Source organism: Rhinoderma darwinii, chromosome 1 (assembly GCF_050947455.1).
Source record: "Rhinoderma darwinii isolate aRhiDar2 chromosome 1, aRhiDar2.hap1, whole genome shotgun sequence".
Taxonomy (NCBI): Eukaryota; Metazoa; Chordata; class Amphibia; order Anura; family Rhinodermatidae; genus Rhinoderma; species Rhinoderma darwinii.
This window is the reverse complement of record NC_134687.1, coordinates 573,373,953-573,393,573: the sequence shown is the minus strand read 5'-3', so window position 1 is coordinate 573,393,573 and position 19,621 is coordinate 573,373,953. Positions and strand designations below refer to the sequence as shown.

Here is a 19,621-nt window from a genome sequence, read left to right as displayed (position 1 = left end):
ACCCACATGTGTAGATCGCACCCCCACCCCCCTTGCAGATTGCAGCACCACCCTCCTTCTTTGTAGATCGCGCTGCTGTAGCTGCCACTAGGAGCTGAATCCCCGGCCAGAGGTAGCCCGTGCTTTGGCCGGGGATTCGGCTCAGAGTGGGAGTTACATCGGCGCAATCTATAAGGAGGGGGGTTTTGTGGTGCGAGGTACAAGGGGGTGGTGCGAGGTACAAGGGGGTGGGGCGATCTGCAAGGTACAATGGGGGGGGGGGTGCGATGTACTCGGGTGGGTGCGATGTACTAGGGGGGATGGTGCTATGTACAATTGTACTAGGGGTGGTGGTGCGATCTGCAAGGCACAAGGGGGTTGGTGGTGCGATCTGCAAGGCACAAGGGGGTTGGTGGTGCGATCTGCAAGGCACAAGGGGGTTGGTGGTGCGATCTGCAAGGCACAAGGGGTGTGGTGGTGCAATCTGCAAGGTACAACGGGGGTGGTGGTGCGATTTGCAAGGGGGGTTCTGTGTACAGCATCGTGATCTATAACGGGGGGGTGGGTTGTGGTGCGATCTAAAAGGTACATGGTTGTGGTGTGATCTATGAGGGGGTTCTATCTACAGCGGGGTGGTATCTACAGGGCGGTGTGGTTACGTACTAGTAGTCCCTGATTCCCGTGGAACTGCTGTTTCCATGCTGTATCATTTTGTTCAATACGGTACAGCAGTACCATGGGAAGCAGAGATAGAATGGGGCGGACCAGGCAGTGGTGGGGTGGAGCTTCCTCCTGCAGGATAGCGCCACTAAAGAATCGATTCCACGATTCTGTTAAACAGAATCGTGAGGTCCTTGAGGGCGAATTAATTTTATTAATCGCCCAGCTCTGCAACGAACATTGCAGACGAATTACATATATTGTATTCTAACAAGAAGGGGCACAGGGGATACAAAGTATATGCTTTCTATAATTTAGGCCTGGTCGATGAGGCATCGATGACCTTTGGTCCTGATAGGGTTAAAGGGGTTGTTTACTTTGAACAATACCTACTTGTTAGGAGGATTCCTTGACAATAAGCTGATCACAAAGTGTCTCCTTCTGGGTCCCTCAGAGATCAGCTGTAATCTGTATGGAAATCTTGCAGTAAGTGTTCTATTTCTCTGCAGTGCCACCACAGGGGAAATTGAGCATTACACATTGCCCATTGAAATTAATGGGTTGTCTATGTAATACAGGACAGGTCATCCAGAGCAACAGACGTTTTTTTGGAACTGCTTTCGAGACTGGACAAGAGATGGCGATCCTGAACAGAGGACTCCCCTCCCCCTTTATTGACTTAGAATTTTCTTAATAGGGAATATGAAAATGGTTTTGGCATGGGAAAATCTATAGATCTTGATTAGAAAAGAAAGGTAAAAAAAACCTTACTGAGATGTGTTCTAGTTCAGGTCATTCTTGTGACACCTGCCGCTGACTCCAGAGGGTTAATACTGTCACTTGTTGTGCTTGGTGTATCAAAGAAGTCCAAGAACAAAGATTTTCTGTTACTTATCTCGACCTTGTAACATAGGGACAAATAGTTCCTGCTACTAACTGCATTTAATGTATCATTTTCGCCATACTGTGTTTCTTAAATGTGTGGTAAGGCACGATGTAGGGACACTTGCTCAGAGCAGAATACAGTTTACTTCAAGAATAAGTTAGACTGTTCCAGGAGCCAATCAGACTTTTTTATTTTTGTTCTAGTGAGCAAGAACTGAGAACTATTTTTGGGGTATTTTCTGCTGATGCCAAAATGTCAGATTAATTGAAATTTCTGGTAGTTAATATCAGAAGCAACAACATGATAGACCAGGTTCACAAAGGGGCAATAGTATTTGAGAACCACATCAGTATTGCTCCATAAAACCACAAGTTTTTCTTCTATAAAGCAATTTTTATGATCATTTAAGGTATAGGGTTTTTTTTCATCCCCTAAGTAAAATATAGCTTCTTATTACAAACCGCTCATGTTTTCTCTTTTTGGTTTCTGGACAACCAATTCTCTAAAGCAAGCTGCTGGTGGTCATGCATCTGGCTGGTAAAACCTCCGCGCATCGATTGGCAAAGTTGAGGGTTGCTGCAGAGGAAATTTAGTATTACACGGCGCCCATTCAAATGAATTCCGATGAATTGCGCCATCTGCCAGAGCTGAAGGTGTTCTTTGCAGCGGTTTGCCACTTAGGCTCACAGAGTGAGGTCCAGAGCAGGGCACCTACTTCTGTAGGACAAAAACCCATTAGGCTGTTTACTATATTACTGTAGATGTGTTGTTGATCCAAGGATTTATTCTGCTTGCCATATTAGTCTGGAAGGAATTTTTCCCCAAAATTAGGAAAATTAGCTATTGCCTCATGGGGTTTTGTCTTCCCCCGTGATCAACATTGCAAAATAGTAGGCTGAACTTCCTAGACATATCTTTCTTTGGTCTTAAAACTATGATACTATGACAAAGACTTACTTTAACAACTGCCATATAACACTCCCAATCCCCCATTAACACATATATGTTTGGCTTGGCCAAAGCTTCTAGCCACATTTAATTCAAGGGAAAATAAGAGTTGGATAGGAAATATCTATATTATTGGATCTTTATTAATCTAATTAAAAACGGATTTATGGGGGTCCATGAGCTGGGACCCTCACCATTCACTAAAATAAAGGGTGTCCTGGAACACTTAGAGACTGTCACCACATTATAAGTGCCCCCTATCTCCTATATAAGAAGATCGGCGCTATAATGTAGGTGACCATAATGCTTTTTATTTCGAAAAACGATCTATTTTAAACCACTTTATGAGCGATTTTTAGCTTTATGCTAATGAGTTTCTTAATGGCCAAGTGTGCGTGTTTTACTATAAACCAAGTGCAGAAAAAATGTGGAAAAATCCTCCAGCTCACCTTGTCACAAGTAGGGTATGATAGTCAGCGCACGGATCCTCGTGTCGGCACACGCAAGAGAAACAGCAGAAAAAGGGGAGTTGAAACCAGCGCTGAGAGTGCAAAATCTGTTAAAAACGGGAATCTTCTTCCAAGTTTTAATGTATCTTTGTTAAAAACAAAACAATGAACTACGAAAACATAGTGGTGATGGGTAGGTAATGACCAAGGTACAGAGAGTGATGAGGAGATAGGCGGTAGCCTACGCGTTTCAGACCCTCGCTGGGTCCTTAGTCATGGCTTATGATCATAAGCCATGACTAAGGACCCAGCGAGGGTCTGAAACGCGTAGGTCATTACCTGCCTGTCACCACTATTTTTTCGTAGTTCATTGTTTTGTTTTTAACAAAGATACATTAAAACTTGGAAGAAGATTCCCGTTTTTAACAGATTTTGCACTCTCCGCGCTGGTTTCAACTCCCCTTTTTCTGCTATAAACCAAGTGGGCGTTGTACAGAGGAGTGTATGACGCTGACCAATCAGCGTCATGCACTTCTCCATTCGTTTACACTGCACTAGCGATATAGTTATATTGTTATGTGCAGCTACATACACAAACATTAACATTACTACAGTGTCCTGATAATGAATTTACATCACTACCAGCCTGGACGTGATGTTTATTCAGAATCCTGACACTTCTGAATCTTTTCTGTGAGATTCCAGCAAGGCAAGCGTAATCTCGTTTGAAATGACATGTTACATCGTAATCTCGCGAGATTACGCTTGCCTTGCTGGAATCGAGACGCTACAGACCTGTCAGGATTCTGAATAAACATCACGTCCAGGCTGGTAGTGATGTATAGTCATTATCAGGACACTGCAGTAATGTTATAGTGTGTGTATGTAGCTGCACATAACGATATAACTATATCGCTAGTGCAGTGTAAATGAATGGAGAGAAGTGTATGACGCTGATTGGTCAGCATCTTACACTCCTATGTACAACGCCCACTTGGTCTAAAGTAAAACACGCCCACTTGGGCATTAAGAAACTCATTAGCATAAAGCTAAAAATCGCTCATAGTGGTTTAAAATAGATCGTTTTTCGAAATAAAAAGCATTACTGTCACCTACATTATAGCGCCGATCTCCTTATGTAGGAGATAGGGCTCTTATAATGTGGTGACAGAGCCTCTTTAAGTGGGCTCTAACCTTATGGCTTTCAATTTGGAGATCTTCCAAAACTGAGCTGCTGTTGCCAGTCCTAATCTAGACCTTAATTGGCACTGTTCTAACAATCAGGGGGTCCCAGCTCATGGAGTCCTTCAGATGCAGACTTTTAAATGTCAGAAGTCAGAAAGTAGAGTCAGGCAGGTTACTCTAGTGTAAGTCATTTCAGTATTCACCTTCAGCTGATCAACTAAAATAAACCGGAGAGTATTGTTTTCCTCCACGCCCGATACCCGTCACTGGCTTGTTTCCTCAGGCAGTTGATGCAGACATTGATTTTAGGAAGAAAACTTGAGCAGAAATGCAGTAGCGCAGGTGACACGTGGGCAAGGTCAGGACCATGCGGTACAGGAATGCACTGATCCCCAGATGACATAACAATAGAAACTCTGTTCTTGTTTCATATAGAAGCATAACTTGAGCTCATTCGAGTACATTTTCTGTATCCCCAGATTGGACATTTGTATTTCAGGTGGAGGCTTTTTCTGACGAATACGGTATGAATCCAACAGAAAAAGAATCGTAGCATGCTCCATCGAACTCCATATGCAGTGCTACAAGGGGAGAACATCTCTATGAACTGCACCCAACGAAGGGAAGTATGGCCGTGTACGGAGGCTGTGCGGCTCAGTCATATGGAGCCGCATAGACTCCCTGCATAGGGCTTTGCTGTGTACAAAAGTCATTACACTCCTAGTCCCTGGTGCTCTTCTTCCTGTCCACCTCTGAAGGGAGAGGCAAGGGAGTAACATTCTCATTCTTTGTCACCAGTGAAACTGAGCATTTCAGAGGATCACTTTCCCCATATTGCCCATGTTGTGAAGTATTCAAAAGAAATGGTGGCGATTACAGATATGATTATACAGCCATTACTGTGTTCCTATCGATAAAATGTTAGGGTTGAATATAACTTGAGTAAAACCATTCAACAAACTTTGCCTGCAATGATGCTGCAGAGGAATTGTAGCAGTAGGCTACGTTCTTATGTAGTCGAATTGCTACAGGTTTGCTGTCCAGATTTGCGGGCGGAAAATCCGTAGTAGAATACAGTTGCAGAAAAGTGGATGAGGTTTTAATAAATCTCAGCACGGAAATTGATCTGCAGTGCGAATTTTAAAATCCACAGCATGTCAAATTCTGATGTGGAATTGTTGCCGATTTTCCTCATTGAGTTTGATGGGGAAGTCACCATCCACAGCAAATGCCAATTGTTGGAGATTTTGATGCAGATTACCTACGGATCCACAGCAAAATCCACAAGTCTCAAAGTCCTCCACTATTTTAGTCTAAAACAAAAAAAAGACTTTACTCCCTTGGCAGCGTGTCCCTGGTCCCCTGGCTGGCCTCTGTATAACCGGCCTCCTGTGATGATCGTTCATCAGATGTAACCACTGCAGCCAATCAGTTATAACTGACAAAAAGTCCCCGCAGTAGGCCGGCTGTACAAGGATCAGCTGGAGTGAACTATGGAAGCGACCGGGAACGGGAGTATTTATTTTTTTTGTTTAATTTTTTTTTACACTCTGGAAAATCAGCTATGAAATCTACACCAAAATCAGCACGATTTGGTGTGGATTTTCTGTCGGATTTCTCTGCAGATATTGCTGATAATTCTCAGTATTTTTTCAGTAGGTGTTTTTTTTTTCCCCCTCCTGTTCACCAGTTTCCTAGCTACAAGATTGTTTGCCAACATCAGCACGCAGAAATTTAAGAAGCTAGCAACAACTTGGTATACTGATGCTGGCACAAAGTTCACCATTATCTTTCACCAGTTGGGGCTTGACATAAACATTACTGTGCCTGTTCTTTTTTATGAGATATGTAACATCTATTATGTATTCTGCTTTAGAATGAAACCACAAATCTGACGTTACATACCTGGGAAGGTTGTCAGCAATTTGTTTTTGCATGGTCTTATAGAGCTCTATGGGGATTTAGTGTAAAACCTAAAGTAGCCACAAAGTCAGGGGAGGAGACTGCAGGGACTATGCACTTTTATGACGTCTGGGTGACAACATGATAGAAAACAGCACATAGTGTTAGAACTCGGGCCTAATAAGTTCTATGTTTTTGCATAGATGTAGTTTTCAACCCCAGGTGCAAATCGTCGCAGGGCTGTACTTGGCTGTTTCAGTCCCATAGTCTTTGAATTTGGTGTTTTCCCGCTATGCTGCTTCTTACTGCGAGGGGTGAAGGGGTTCTAGTGATCGGTGGTTCCCTTAGCGATCAGACATTTATCACCTATCCTGGAGATGGATGTTAATATTGGGATAACCAGTTTAATGCACGTGCACAGAGGGATATATTGACAGCAGATTTTTCTTTTTTTGTAATCTTGCTTGTAGACAATCATTCGCTGCTCTGGCCAGGTACAGTGATCCAGCGTCATTCTTCTGCACCCCCACCCACATGTCTGCAAGCTACGTGTCTTGCGTCTGGCAGCGTTTGTGTATTCGGTAAGGGAAGGACAACTATGTCATTTACAAGCAACAGCAGGGGACCCAGATGATCGATCAGTGACCGCTGATGATAGAAGAGCGCCAGGGAGATCCAACATTGCCACCGAACGCATTGATGTTTGATTTGTTTTGTTTTTTTTAATTCTAATTTTAATGGAAAAAAAATATTTATATTAACTTACACAAGTCCATTTAAAGTGACATTGGGTAACTAGATGGGTTGAAAGTGTAAGCTTTTCTGAAGCAATTTCGTTACGTTCGGACAAGCCCTAAGTCTAAGGCCCCATGCACACGAACGTGCTTTTGCGGCCGCAATTCCTCCGAAAATCCACAGGAGAATTGTGGCCCCATTCATTTCTATGGGTCCATGCACACGACCGTGGTTTCCACGGTCCGTGCATGGCCCAGGAGCCTGGACCGTGGAAAGAACGTACATGTCTTATTACGGCCGTGTTCTGCGGTCCAGGCTCATAGAAAATAATGGACGCGACCATGTGCACGGCCCGCTGCTGGCCGACTCGAAAATCACGGCCGTGCACATGGGCCTTAGGGTATGTGCATGAGGCCTTAGGGTATGTTTACACAAAACAGATCCATTGCAGGATATTTTGCAACTGTAAAGTCTGTTCCATACATGTGATTGGGGTTTGTTTCTGAACCATGTGCATGGATTTCTGAAAACTCCAAATGTAAGAAACTGTTGCAGAAATCTCTCCAACAGTTTTTTGCAGGCAGAAAAAAATCTGCCACAGAACTTTCATGAATTTTGAGGCAGATTTTGAACTGTCTGCACGTGTTTTGCTCAAACAAGCGTCGCATGTTAAACGGGAGGTCAGAGGCAGAAACCATGGCGAGAAGCACATGCCGATTTTTCCCTCGTGAGCGGCCAAAAGCCGTCTGGGAAAAAATACGCCTCTGCCTCCCATTTGAAACCATTTAGGCCGTTTCTTGATGCTGATTCAGACGTGGTTTCCGCGTCAAAATTGGCGCCAAAAAACTCAGTATGGACTGAAGCTTACAGTCTTTAGGAAGTGTTGGAGTAGAGCCCCAGAGACCAGAGTGTGACAGGTGCATATAGAGCCTTATCTGTATAGTGTACAGTGTTACTATGCTGCCTTATTCAGGCCCAAAGCAATAGAATAGCAGATTTATTTGATCTCTTGCCTTCTAATGATTAAGAGATTAATCTGATTTATTGTCCCAATCTATACAGCAAAGCTGACAAGTGAGCCCTAGAAAACCGGAAGCTCCAGCCTATTGTGACTGCTCTAGTCATCAGTGTGAGAACTGTGATATAGAAAACATTTTTGCTTAGTCAAATGTTAATTCATAAGCAAATTTGGATCCCTGTGTTATGGCTTTATGCAGCCATATAGAGCCGAGGATGACCTCTGATCTTGCCTTGTGAGATTATGAAAGCCTTTCCCAAAATGACCGATGGTTGTATGAAAGTTTTCAAAACCGCTGAGTGGTGAGCAAGTGTTTTTGTTTTTTTTTGTCATCTGAACATGTTGATAGGGGGAGTTGTTTGTATAATGCACTAACATAGGATTAATTGGCCGCATTGCAGCCGATCGTTTTCTAATGTGTACGGGCATTATTGGGCTCTTTTCACATCGGAGTGTGGATCCTTTGTTGCAAATCCCTTTAGGATGGATACGGGGAATAGCTCTGCATGTGGGGCCCTGTTCTCTCCGTCAAAACGACAGATGCCTCAACGGACACCATTGTAAGTCAATGATATCCGTTGTATGACGGATCCAGCACTTTTGTGGCTACCTTTTTATAAAGAAGCCATGACCCAGATATGAGCAGAGCCTTACATGTAAAGTGTAAGAACATCTGATCTCCATGAGTTGGTTCTTCAATAGCTCTGATCTATCCTATCTATCTATTTCTGTGTAGCTTTGAGTTTGCTATAGCTAATAATACTTGTGTTTTTGTGTATTAGTTATTACTGTATGTTGATTCAGTTTTGTATCCTGCCCTTATGTCCCCTTTTTCCCCATAGATGGGTAAGGTTGGTGTTCTCCGTACATACGCGTCAGTGACGTTGGACATGTTAGCAGTGGTGTATAGCGGATCAGCAAAGATGAAATCCAACTCTGCCAATCTTTTTTTCAGGCAGGGAATAGTTGGAATTGTTCTGATGCTGCACATGCATGAGAAATTCTAGGCAAATCCCTCCGAAAACCATAAGATTTCCTTACAAAAGAAACTTGCGTTGGAGCAATATAACTATTGTCACTCCACGGGTCCTGTCTTACATAGATATGATTCTTGTTTCCTGTTCCTTTCCCCAATGTCTTTCATGCAGAGCACATATCCTAGTAGTCAATATGTGGCCACCCACCTCTACTAGTGCTGCTAGAATGGGGAGTTTTTTCTCCTAATGCTTTTAACCCCTTAACTTCAAAAGACAGCGGGCAGTGCAGGTTCCTGCTATACAGCGACGTCTTTTGACGTTGCCGTAGAAAAGGCATATGAGCGCTCTAGTAACTAACTCAGGCCCCATGCACACGACCGTAACTACAGACCCATTCATTTCTATGGCCGACGGACACCTTCCTGTATACTTACGGAAAGGTGTCCGTGCCATACTAACTTTCCGAAAAAAATAGGATGTGTCCTATTTTTTTATTTTACTGACCGTGCTCCCATACTTTATAACGCGGTCCGTAAATGTGACGGCTGGCCATGCCTGCAATTACGGGTCGTAATTACGGTGTCGGACCCGCACTGATCAAATACTGATGACCTATCCGGTGGATAGGTCATTCGTTGTCTGGTAGTGGAAAACTCCTTTTAAGAATATAACAGGATATTTAGTGTGAACGGGATAAAAAAAATAAACCATGCCGAAAATCACTTTTTCCTCTTATTTACGCCGCAAAAATTAATTAACTTACAAGGTGAACTTTTTCTACCCCCAAACCACGCAGAATTTTTTTTTATATTTCTTCCACATAACACAAGGCCACGTAGCCACGTAGATGAAAAAATACAAAGTTATGGCTGCTGAAAGGCAGAGGCAAAAACTGAGAAAATTTAGCTGGTCATTAAGGGGTTAACCCCTTTCCCGACATCCGCCGTGTATATACGCCGCTGTCGGGCAGGGCTTCCCGCAAAGCGCAGTACCATTACGTCAAGGTGATAGTGCTGAGCCCGCACCATCACCGCCGGGTGCCAGATGTATGTTACAGCTGGCTCCCTGAGGTATCGGTCAAGATCGGAGCTAGCTTCCGATCTGGCCGATTAACCCCTGAGATGCTGCGTTCTATAGAGATCGCAGCATGTGAGGAGTTTTTAGCCACCGACACCCCAGCAACGTGCTCGCTGGGTTGCCGGTAGCTGCAATGGCAATCGGAGGCCTAATATTTACCTCAAGGTCTGCCAGCAACATGGTGCCGGCTCAGAAGCTGAGCCGGCGTCCTCAGCAGTGGGTGTCCACTGTATGTTACAGCGGAAACCCCGCTGTAACGGCAGGAACCGGAGCTAGCTCCAATTCCTGCCATTAACCCCTTCGATGCAGTGATCCAATGCGATCGCTGCATCAAAGTGGTTTGTAGCAAATCGGCAGCCTGTCATGCGATGGCAAGGCTGCCAACTGCTACTATCGCAACAGGAGGCCTGCCATTACTGAAGCCGATTAGGCCCCGACCGGAGCCTGATCGGCTTGCTGTCCGTGAACAACTGACAGTTCTAATACATTGCATTACAAAGGTAGCACAATGTATTAGAACATCAATCAAACAGTTGGACCTTCAAGTCCCCTAGTGGGACTACAGAAAAGTGTAAAAAAAAATAAATAAAATTTTTAAAAAAATTAAAATAAAAGTTTCAAGTAATAACATAAAACACTATCGCCCTTTTTCCCTTATCAAGTCATTTTTATATAGAAAATAAATAAATAAAACCATGCATATTTGGTATTGCCACGTCCGTAACGACCTGAACTATAAAAATATTATGTTATTTGTCCCGCGCAGTCAACGCTATAATAAAAAACAACCTAAAAAATAATGCCAGAATTGCTTTTCTTTTTGGTCACTTTGTTTTCCAAAAATTGAAATAAAAAATGTATCCAAAAATGGTACCTATAAAAACTATAGCTCGTCTTGCAAAAAACAAGACCTCATATAGCTCCGTCCATGAAACAATTTAAAAGTTATGGCTCTTACAACTTGGCGACCGAAAAAATACATTCTTTTTACAAAAGTAATTTTATTCTGCAAACAGTTGTAAAACACATATGCCCCACATTATAAACTGAAATACCAGTAAAACTTCAGACAAAACTACTACCAAGCAAAATCCACGCTCCAAAAGCTAAATGGCGCTCCTTCCCTTCTGAGCCCTACAGCGTGCCCAAACAGCAGTTTACTTCCACATATATGGCATCACCATACCTGGGAGAACCCTTTTAACAATTTTTGGGGTGTCTCTCTCCAGTGGCACAAGCTGGGCACGACCTATTTCCCACTGAAATGTCACATCTAGGGAAAAATTTTAATTTTTACTTTGCACCATCTGCAGCGCAATCATTTATGGAAAAGACCTGTGGGGTGAAACTGCTCACTACACCCTTTAATAAATTCTTTGAGAGGTGTAGTTTCCAAAATGGGGTCACTTCTCAGCAGTTTCTTTTATTATGTCACATCAGAACCTCTGCAATTGTGAACCAATACTGTGTAAGTTGCCAAATTAGGGCTGAATTTCGCATGGTACCCCCTCACTCCTGAGCCCTATCGATGGTCCAGGCAAAAGATTAGTGCCCCATGTAGGGTGTTTCTAAAGCCGGGAAACACAGCATAATAATAAGAGAGCTGTGTTGTTATGGTGGCCCAAGCTGAGCACCAAATATTGGCATATCTATGGAAAAAAATAAAATTTTCACTCTGCAACATCGAGTGCACACTAATTTCTGCAAAACACCTACGGAGTTAACATGCTCGCTACACCCCTAGGTGAATACCTTGAGGGGTGTCGTTTCCAAAATGGGGTCACTTGTGGGGGGTTTCCACTGTTTTGGTCTCACAGGGGCTTTGCAAATTCGACATAGTGACCAGAAACCAATCCAGCAAAATCTGTACTCCAAAAGCCAAATGGCACTCCTTCCGTTCTGAGCCCTGCTCTGTGCCCAAACAGCAGTTTATGACCACATATCAGGTATTACCGTACTCAAAAGAAATTGCTTTACAAACGTTGCGGTTCTTTTTTCCTTTATTTATTGAGAAAATGAAACATTTTGAGCTAAAGCTACGTCTTATTGAAGAAAACGGATTGTTTTTATTTTCACTGCCCAATTCTAATAAAATCTATGAAACGTCTGTGGGGTCAAAATGCTCACTACACCCCTAGATGAATATTTCAAGGGGTGTAGTTTTTTGAATGGAGTCACTTTTGGGCAGTTTCCACTGTACTAGTTCCTTAGGGGCTTTGCAAAAGCGACATGGTTCCAAGAAATCAATCTAGCAAAATCTGTACTCCAAAAGCCAAATGGCGCTCCTTCTCTTTTGATCCTTGACGTGTGCCCAAACAGCAGTTTATGACCACATATGGGGTATTGCCATACTCCAGAGAAGTTGCTTTACAAGTTTTGGGTTTAATTTTTTTCCTTTATTTGCTGAGAAAATTAAAAATTTTGAGCTAAATCTATGTCTTATTGAAGAAAAAGGATTGTTTTCATTTTCACTGCCCAATTCTAATAAATTCTAGAACACCCCTGTGGGGTCAAAATGCTCACTACACACATAGATGAATTCCTCAAGGGGTGTAGTTTCCAAAATGGGGTCACTTGTGGGGAGTTTCTACTGCTTTGTCCCTTTGGTGGCTTTGCAAATGTGACATGGCCTCCACAAACCATTCCTGCTAAATTTGAGCTCCAAAAGCCAAATGGCGCTCTTTCCCTTCTAAGCCCTGCCGTATGTCCAAACAGCCATTTAGGACCACATGCGGGGTATTGTGTTAATTGGGAGAAATTGCTTTACAAATGTGTGCTTTTTCTCCTTTAGGGTATGTGCACACACACTAATTACGTCCGTAATTGACGGATGTATTTCGGCCGCAAGTACCGGACCGAACACAGTGCAGGGAGCCGGGCTCCTAGCATCATACTTATGTACGATGCTAGGAGTCCCTGCCTCGCTGCAGGACAACTGTCCCGTACTGTAATCATGTTTTCAGTACGGGAGAGTTGTCCTGCAGCGAGGCAGAGACTCCTAGCATCGTAACCCTACTAACAATAATTTCTGCAATAAACCTGTGGGGTCAAAAAATGGGGTCACTTTTGGCGGATTTCCACTGTTTTGGCACCGCAAGAGCCCTTCAAACCTGACATGGTGCCTAAAATATTTTCTAATAAAAAGGAGGCCCCAAGATCCTCTAGGTGCTCCTTTGCTTCTGAGGCCGGTGCTTCAGTCCATTAGCACACTAGGGCAACATGTGGGATATTTCTAAAAACTGCAGACTCTGGGCAATAAATAATGAGTTGCATTTGTCTGGTAAAGCTTTCTGTGTTACAAAATTTTTTATTAAAAATGAATTTCTGCTAAAAAAAAATAAATCACTTCTACATTATTTAAATTCCTGTGAAACGTCTAAAGGGTTAAGAAACTTTCTAAATACTGTTTTGAATACTTTGAGGGGTGAAGTTTTTAAAATGGGGTGACTTATTTGTGGTTTCTAATATATAAGGCCCTCAAAGCCACTTCACAACTGAACTGCCCCCTGTAAAAATAGACACTTGAAATTTTCTTGAAAATGTGAGAAATTTCAGCTAAAGTTCTAAGCCTTGTAACGTCCTAGAAAAAGAAAACTATATTCAAAAAACGATGCCAATCTAAAGTAGACATATGAGTGATGTTAATTCGCAACAATTTTGTGTGGTATAACTTGCCTGTCTTACAAGCCGATACATTTCAATTTAGAAAAATGGTAATTTTTGCAATTTTTCACCACATTTTGGTGTTTTTCACAATTAAATACTGAATGTATCGAGGAAAATTTTGCCAGTAACTTAAAGTCCAATGTGTCAGGAGAAAACAATCTCTGAATCGTTTGGATAGGTGAAAGCATTCCGAAGTTATTATCACATAAAATGAAACATGTCCGATTTGAAAAATGAGGCTCGGTCAGGAAGGTCAAAAGTGGCCAAAGCGGGAAGGGGTTACGTTGAATCATGCGTCACCAATTCTCTGTGAATTGTCATAGGTGCGTAACTACAGTAAGTAAATCACTAGAACTGCGTTCTATAAAAGAAAAAAAGAACACCACACTTGAATGGGACAACGTGTGCCGGTGCGAACAAAAGTAATATCAATGTAAACCATGAAAAGGCCGCAGCAGCGCAACCATATCAAACAGCTGATCGACGGGGGTGCCAAGAGTCAGACCCCCACTAATCTAAAACTGTCTTAATGATAGGCCATCAATTTTAAAATCCTGGATGACCCCTTTAACCCCTACCCGCAATAATAATTCAGAAAATCGCTTTTTTCTAAATTCATGTCACAAACGTAAAATAACACAGTAATAAAAAAAATGTATCTTCAAACTTCGCAGGAAAATAATTAAATCTCTCCCGCATATACAGCCAACCTCAATAAAAAAAATAAAAAAAGCTATGGCTGCTTAAAGGCAGAGAGGCAAAAAACAGAAAAATGAAGCTGGTCATTAGGGGGTTAAAGAAGTTGTCTGATGAGATAAAATGTGTGACCTATCCTCAAGATAGGCCATCAATATCTAATCGGTGAGGGGGGGTTCGACTTAGGCTCTGTTCACACCTGCGTTGGGGTCCCGTTCTTACGTTCCGTCTGAGCTTTCCGTCAGAATGGAAACCGTCGTTTTGCCGGAAGCACTAGCTGGTTTCCGTTCATGTCAGTTTGTGTCTGTTCAGGGTCCCGTTCTGACGGAAAGCTCAGACGGAAGGTCAGAACGGGACCCCAACGCAAATGTGAACAGAGCCTTAGCTGTTTGATGGGGCTGCTGCGCTGCTTACTTTTCACCACTCCGTTCTGTAAAACGCTATCACACCTGTAGCGGTGGGTCACAATATTAACCCCTTCAGGACTGAGCCTGTTTTGGCCTTGGGAACGATTTTTTCAAATCTGACGTATCGCTTTATGTGGTAATAACTTTGGAATACTTTTACCTATCCAAGTGATTCTCTGATACTGTTTTCTCGTGACATATTGTAATTTGTTAGTGAAAAAATGTGGTCGATTTAAATTAAATATTTATTTGTGAAAAACACCAAAAATTAGAGAAGTCAGTGACAGTCACTTTGACAGGAAGCCTATGAGGACTAGCCTCTGGCTGGTCCTCATAAGCTTCCATACATGGCAGCCCGGAGGCCATTGACTGGCCTCCCGGTTGCCATGACAACCATCGGCAGCCCCCGGGATTGCTTGTGGAGGCTGCCGATCTGCTCTAAACCCCTTAAATGCGGCGATCGCAATTTACAGCCGCATGTAAGGGGTTAATTGGCGAAATCCACAGCGATGGGCAACAAGGAGAGCAGGGCAGACACCCCAGCGTCGCGCGGCGGTTAACTGTTTAACTTCCTATAACGTCTGGAGTTTAAGTGCGCAAACTTACTGCACACCTTGACGTCCATTAACGGCAAGGTGCGCAAAGGGGTTAAAGCCTTCTCCGATCCACTTGAATAGGTGGAAGCTTGTAATACTGTGAACAGCCGCTTACGAGTGTGACAACATTTTACAGCATGGAGCAGCATAAAGGATGAAGGGGAAGCAGCACTCACCAGACTTCAAACAGATGAAGGGCGGGAGTACTGAGACTTGCACCGCCCCCCCCCCCCCCCCTTATATCCTCAAGATAGGCAATCAATATCTGATATTTTCAGTTTCATCTGATCGAACAACCTTTTTAAATACAATTAAGCGATGGTGGCCTTTAGAATGCCCTGTCTCTGGCTGTGAATCAGGCAGCTTCCTCCATTGTTCTGTCTTCTATGAATATCACGCAAACTAAGCCTTGGCCCTTTTAGTAAATGTTACCCTCTCTGCCTATTCAACGATATTAGTATGAGTTTGGGTCTCCAGAGGGTTTATTTACCTCAGAATAGATATACATTGCCTTGTCTGCCGTAAAATAAGAAGATAATAATCTGTCCATTTTTATCATTATGTCGGCTCATGTCATAGATCAGGGGTGGGGAACTTTTTTTTCTGCCAAGGGCCATTTGGATATTTATATGTCTTGCTATATCTGGTCAAACATTTAATTAACTCCCCTCTAATGTGATTTCTGGAACTGCTTCTCTTTGGTGAGGCGTGTGATGTTAGCCGGTATTGATTTTGCTGCTGCGTCGGTCAGTTTAGAGCGCAGTGGACTCTTTGCAATGGTAAGTTTTGAAAAGAACTCTCAGCAGTAAGTTGTTCCGTCTTACTTAAAGCGGTTTTCCCATCAGGGATATTTATGGAATACCCACTGGATATGTCATAAATGTCAGATAGACACCTGCACCTATCTCTAGAACGGGGCCCCCTAAACCATGTTCTACCGCTTTGTTCCGGCTGATTTCTGACCGTGAAGAAGAAAACAGTGTAGCTCGCTGAGCTTTTTCCGTAACTCCCATAGTAGTGAATGGCAGTTACGGAAAAACCGTAGCATGCGAGTTATGCTGTTTCCGTAACTACCATTCAGTTCTATGTGACTTATGGAAACAGCATAGCTCAGCGAGCTACGCTGTTTGCTTCACGGTCAGAAATCAGCCGGAAAAGAGGTAGAGCATGGTTTAGGGGGCCCCGTTCTAGAGTTAGATCTGGGACCGGCAACTATCTGACACTTATGACATATCCTGTGGATATATCATAAATGTCCTTGATGGGAAAACCCCATTGTCACCTGACCTCACTTCATACGTTTAGGACCGGTCCTATGTCTAGAAATTTAGCTGTGGTCTACATTTAGGCCTCCGATAAGTTTTTAAATTTTAGGTCAGGAGGAGCGCAGATGGAGCAAAGTACTGTCATTCACTACAAAGTGAGGATGTCCGTGCGTGCCGGCCCGGGAGTGAACCAGTCCAGTCACCTGACCTCATGTCCGGTGACTGGACTGGTCCACACCCGGGCCGGCAGGCACCGGCCTCACTCGGACCACCGCCATACTCTGCTTCTTCCGCCCTCCTGCTCCTAAATGTGAGGGAGTAGGGCGGATGGAGCTAAGCAGGGAATAACGCGGCGTTCATCGTGTGGTCGGTGCATACAGTGACGGGAGTGGTCCAGTCACCTGACCTCACGTCACTGGCGTGAGGTCAGGTGACTGGACTGCCGCCCTGGCAGTGGACCAGTCCGGTCACCTGATCTCACTGTCGTGAGGTCAGGTGACCGGACTGGTCCACACTCGGTCCAGCACCTACCGACCTCTCAGGACGCCGCTGCCAGACTTGGCTCCGTAGCGAATGACGCAGCAGCGCGTTCTGAGTGAGGTCGGGCAAGAAAAATGATCTTGCGGGCCGAACGTTCCCCACCCCTGTCACAAAGGCTGAACTTCTGTGAGGATGTACATATGGGACTCCAGACTTGTGTGTCATTAACGTTACGTGTCTGAATTCTTCACGCTGGGGACAAGTAGCAGTTAAATCCTATTTTTACGTCGATAATAGTCGCGTTCTTTGGTGTTTTATTTCCATTGATGAAGCAATGACGCCCCTTTTATCCCTGTATTATCCGCTCTATAGCGTTTCCTTCTAGATATTTGTGCAGTTAGGAAACCACGTTTTTGTTCTGTCATGTACATTGCAGACCGTCTGACACGATGCTGTTTTATTTCTTGCATTTCTTGCAGGGTCGCTATTATTTTCTCGTCAGTAAATGTGATCGATCTGGTATTTACTGAATCAGGTCACCTCTAACAATGAAGCTCAGTGACTACGTATATAAAGACCTGTTATCATTCACATATACAATCACGTCACGTGTATAAACTTTAAGAAAACAACAACATATGCCACCCGTAGAATGGCTAAAAAAAGAACAGGAAAGTCATTGTATGTTGCGTGTAGTAACTGGGTGTGATAATGCTGCATAATAATGAACCAGGAGAGAACCTGTTTATCACCCTGGCATACAGACGATTCATTCACTTTTTACCTCATGAGCCGGTATCATGGCTTCTGCCTCAAAGTGGTTGTGTTTTCTAAGGATTTTTTTTTTGTTTGAAAGGACTGAAATACCAGACACTTGTAATATGAAGTGTGTCCTCGCATTGCGGAACCATTTATCTTGGGGGTCCTTGCTGCGTGGAGCCCACTTAATTATACAGATCTCGGTGTAAGAGTCAGTTCGCCCAGTTTTTTTACGCTAATTTTGACGTGGACACCTGCATCAGAATCGGCGCCAAAAAATGGCCGAAACCATTTGAATGGGAAGCAAAGACGTTTTTTTGTTTTTTTTTCCCTGGACGGCTTCTGGTCATTCGCAGAAAAACAAAAAGACAAAAGCAGCATGTCCTTTCTTGCAGCGGTTTCCGCCTCTGACCTCCCATTGAAATCAATGCGATGCAGAAAAAAACCCACAGTGCCAGTTTCTAAGCGTTTTTCGTGGTGTTTTTTTGCCATCTGTCCTTGCATTAATCTCAATGGCTGCTGCGCAAAAACGTGGAAAAATACGTGCAGGCAGTTCAAAATCTGCCTCAAAATTCCTGGAGGAATTCTGAGGCAGATCTTTTCTGCCTGCAAACAAACTGTGTGAACAGGGCCTAAATGAACTTATTGAAACCAGTGGACAGCCATTGTTTTCTTGGGGGACAGGGAGTCCTGAATGGGGGGGGGGGGAATCAATTGGGTATATTCTCTTATAAGGCATTTAAGAAATTTTCTATAGCAAATATTTTCTTTATAGGTTGGAATATCTGTTCGAGTTCTTTTGAAAATTAGTCCCTTAGAGCGCTCATTTTGGTAACCAGAGAATTGTTTCTTTCCATTCGCCAAGAATTGTCCGGCAAGCGTTCATCTGAAGAATTACACTCGCGAAAATCGATGGGTCGTCCATGTAAAGCACAGATTTGCTGGGTCCTTCAGTGGGAGAACTGCTCTGCTAATAGAAGGGGGTTCTAAGCACAGACCCCCCATCCTCTGTTACAGCCATTTGCACTAACAGGGTGTATGTAATGGGGTTGTCTAAAATTTACATGAAATAAATATTTCACTTTACATTAGTTGCATGTTTTTTCTCCATTCACATCCAAAGCTGAATTCAGAATGACAATGATTTCCTGTTCGAGACCAATGCATTGTGGGAACTTAGTTGTGTTACACAGTTAGAACTTGTAAGGTCAAATGCCTACCAGGCGCTTACCCAGGGTGGTGAGTACAGGATTTAATAACCGGCTGTGTATGTAAATGGAGGAAACAATGGGAAGTGACTACAAATGAGTATAAAATGGTAGGTGCAACTTATCTATGGACTTCTCTGCCAATGTACGTGGAAAAGTGAGCTGGTTTCAGTCTTTATTAAATTCTCGTAATGTGTTCTTCTCTTAGGGCGAATTCATCAAGCAATGGTAACTTCACTGAATGAAGACAGCGAGAGCATCACTGTAGAGTGGATTGAAAATGGAGACACCAAAGGAAAAGAGGTAATGAGGGCAGCTAGCATTTTTCATAAGTCATGTGCCAAGTTGGTACTTTTTGGGGGGCACATGCTGCATCTGGTTTGAGGTTTTTTTTTTTCTGTTGTGGCGGGGTTCTTACACTTTCTGCTATTTATACACTTTTGGGCATGATGAAAGACGATACTGGGGAAGTCAAAATGTGCCCATTTCCTAGTCCCACTAAGGGTATGTTTACACGGCTTTTTTTCGGGCCGAAAAGTGGCCGACAAGTCGGAAGCAGAACGCCTCCAAACATCTGCCCATTGATTTCAATGGCGTTCTGTTCCAACGGGGCGTTTAGAAAAACGGCCGCGTATAAAAACGTCTGCGAAAAAGAAGTGCATGTCACTTCTTGAGTCATTTTTTGAGCCGTTTTCATTGACTCTCTAGAAAAACCGCTCCAAAAACGG

At 43.4% G+C, this 19,621-nt stretch overlaps 1 protein-coding gene across 7 annotated transcripts in view; it reads left to right on the top strand.

The window, feature by feature from the left end:
• Positions 1–19,621, top strand: part of KIF2A (kinesin family member 2A) — a 76,060-nt gene that overhangs the window by 12,810 nt on the left and 43,629 nt on the right. For 6 of the 7 annotated variants that reach the window (XM_075839309.1, XM_075839283.1, XM_075839266.1 and 3 more), the window contains exon 2: positions 19,102–19,196. In XM_075839309.1, the coding sequence (XP_075695424.1) occupies positions 19,102–19,196 (95 nt within the window). Of the gene's footprint in view, positions 1–4,606; positions 4,632–19,101; positions 19,197–19,621 lie in introns of all 7 variants that reach the window. The other variant, XM_075839274.1, reaches the window with a different exon arrangement.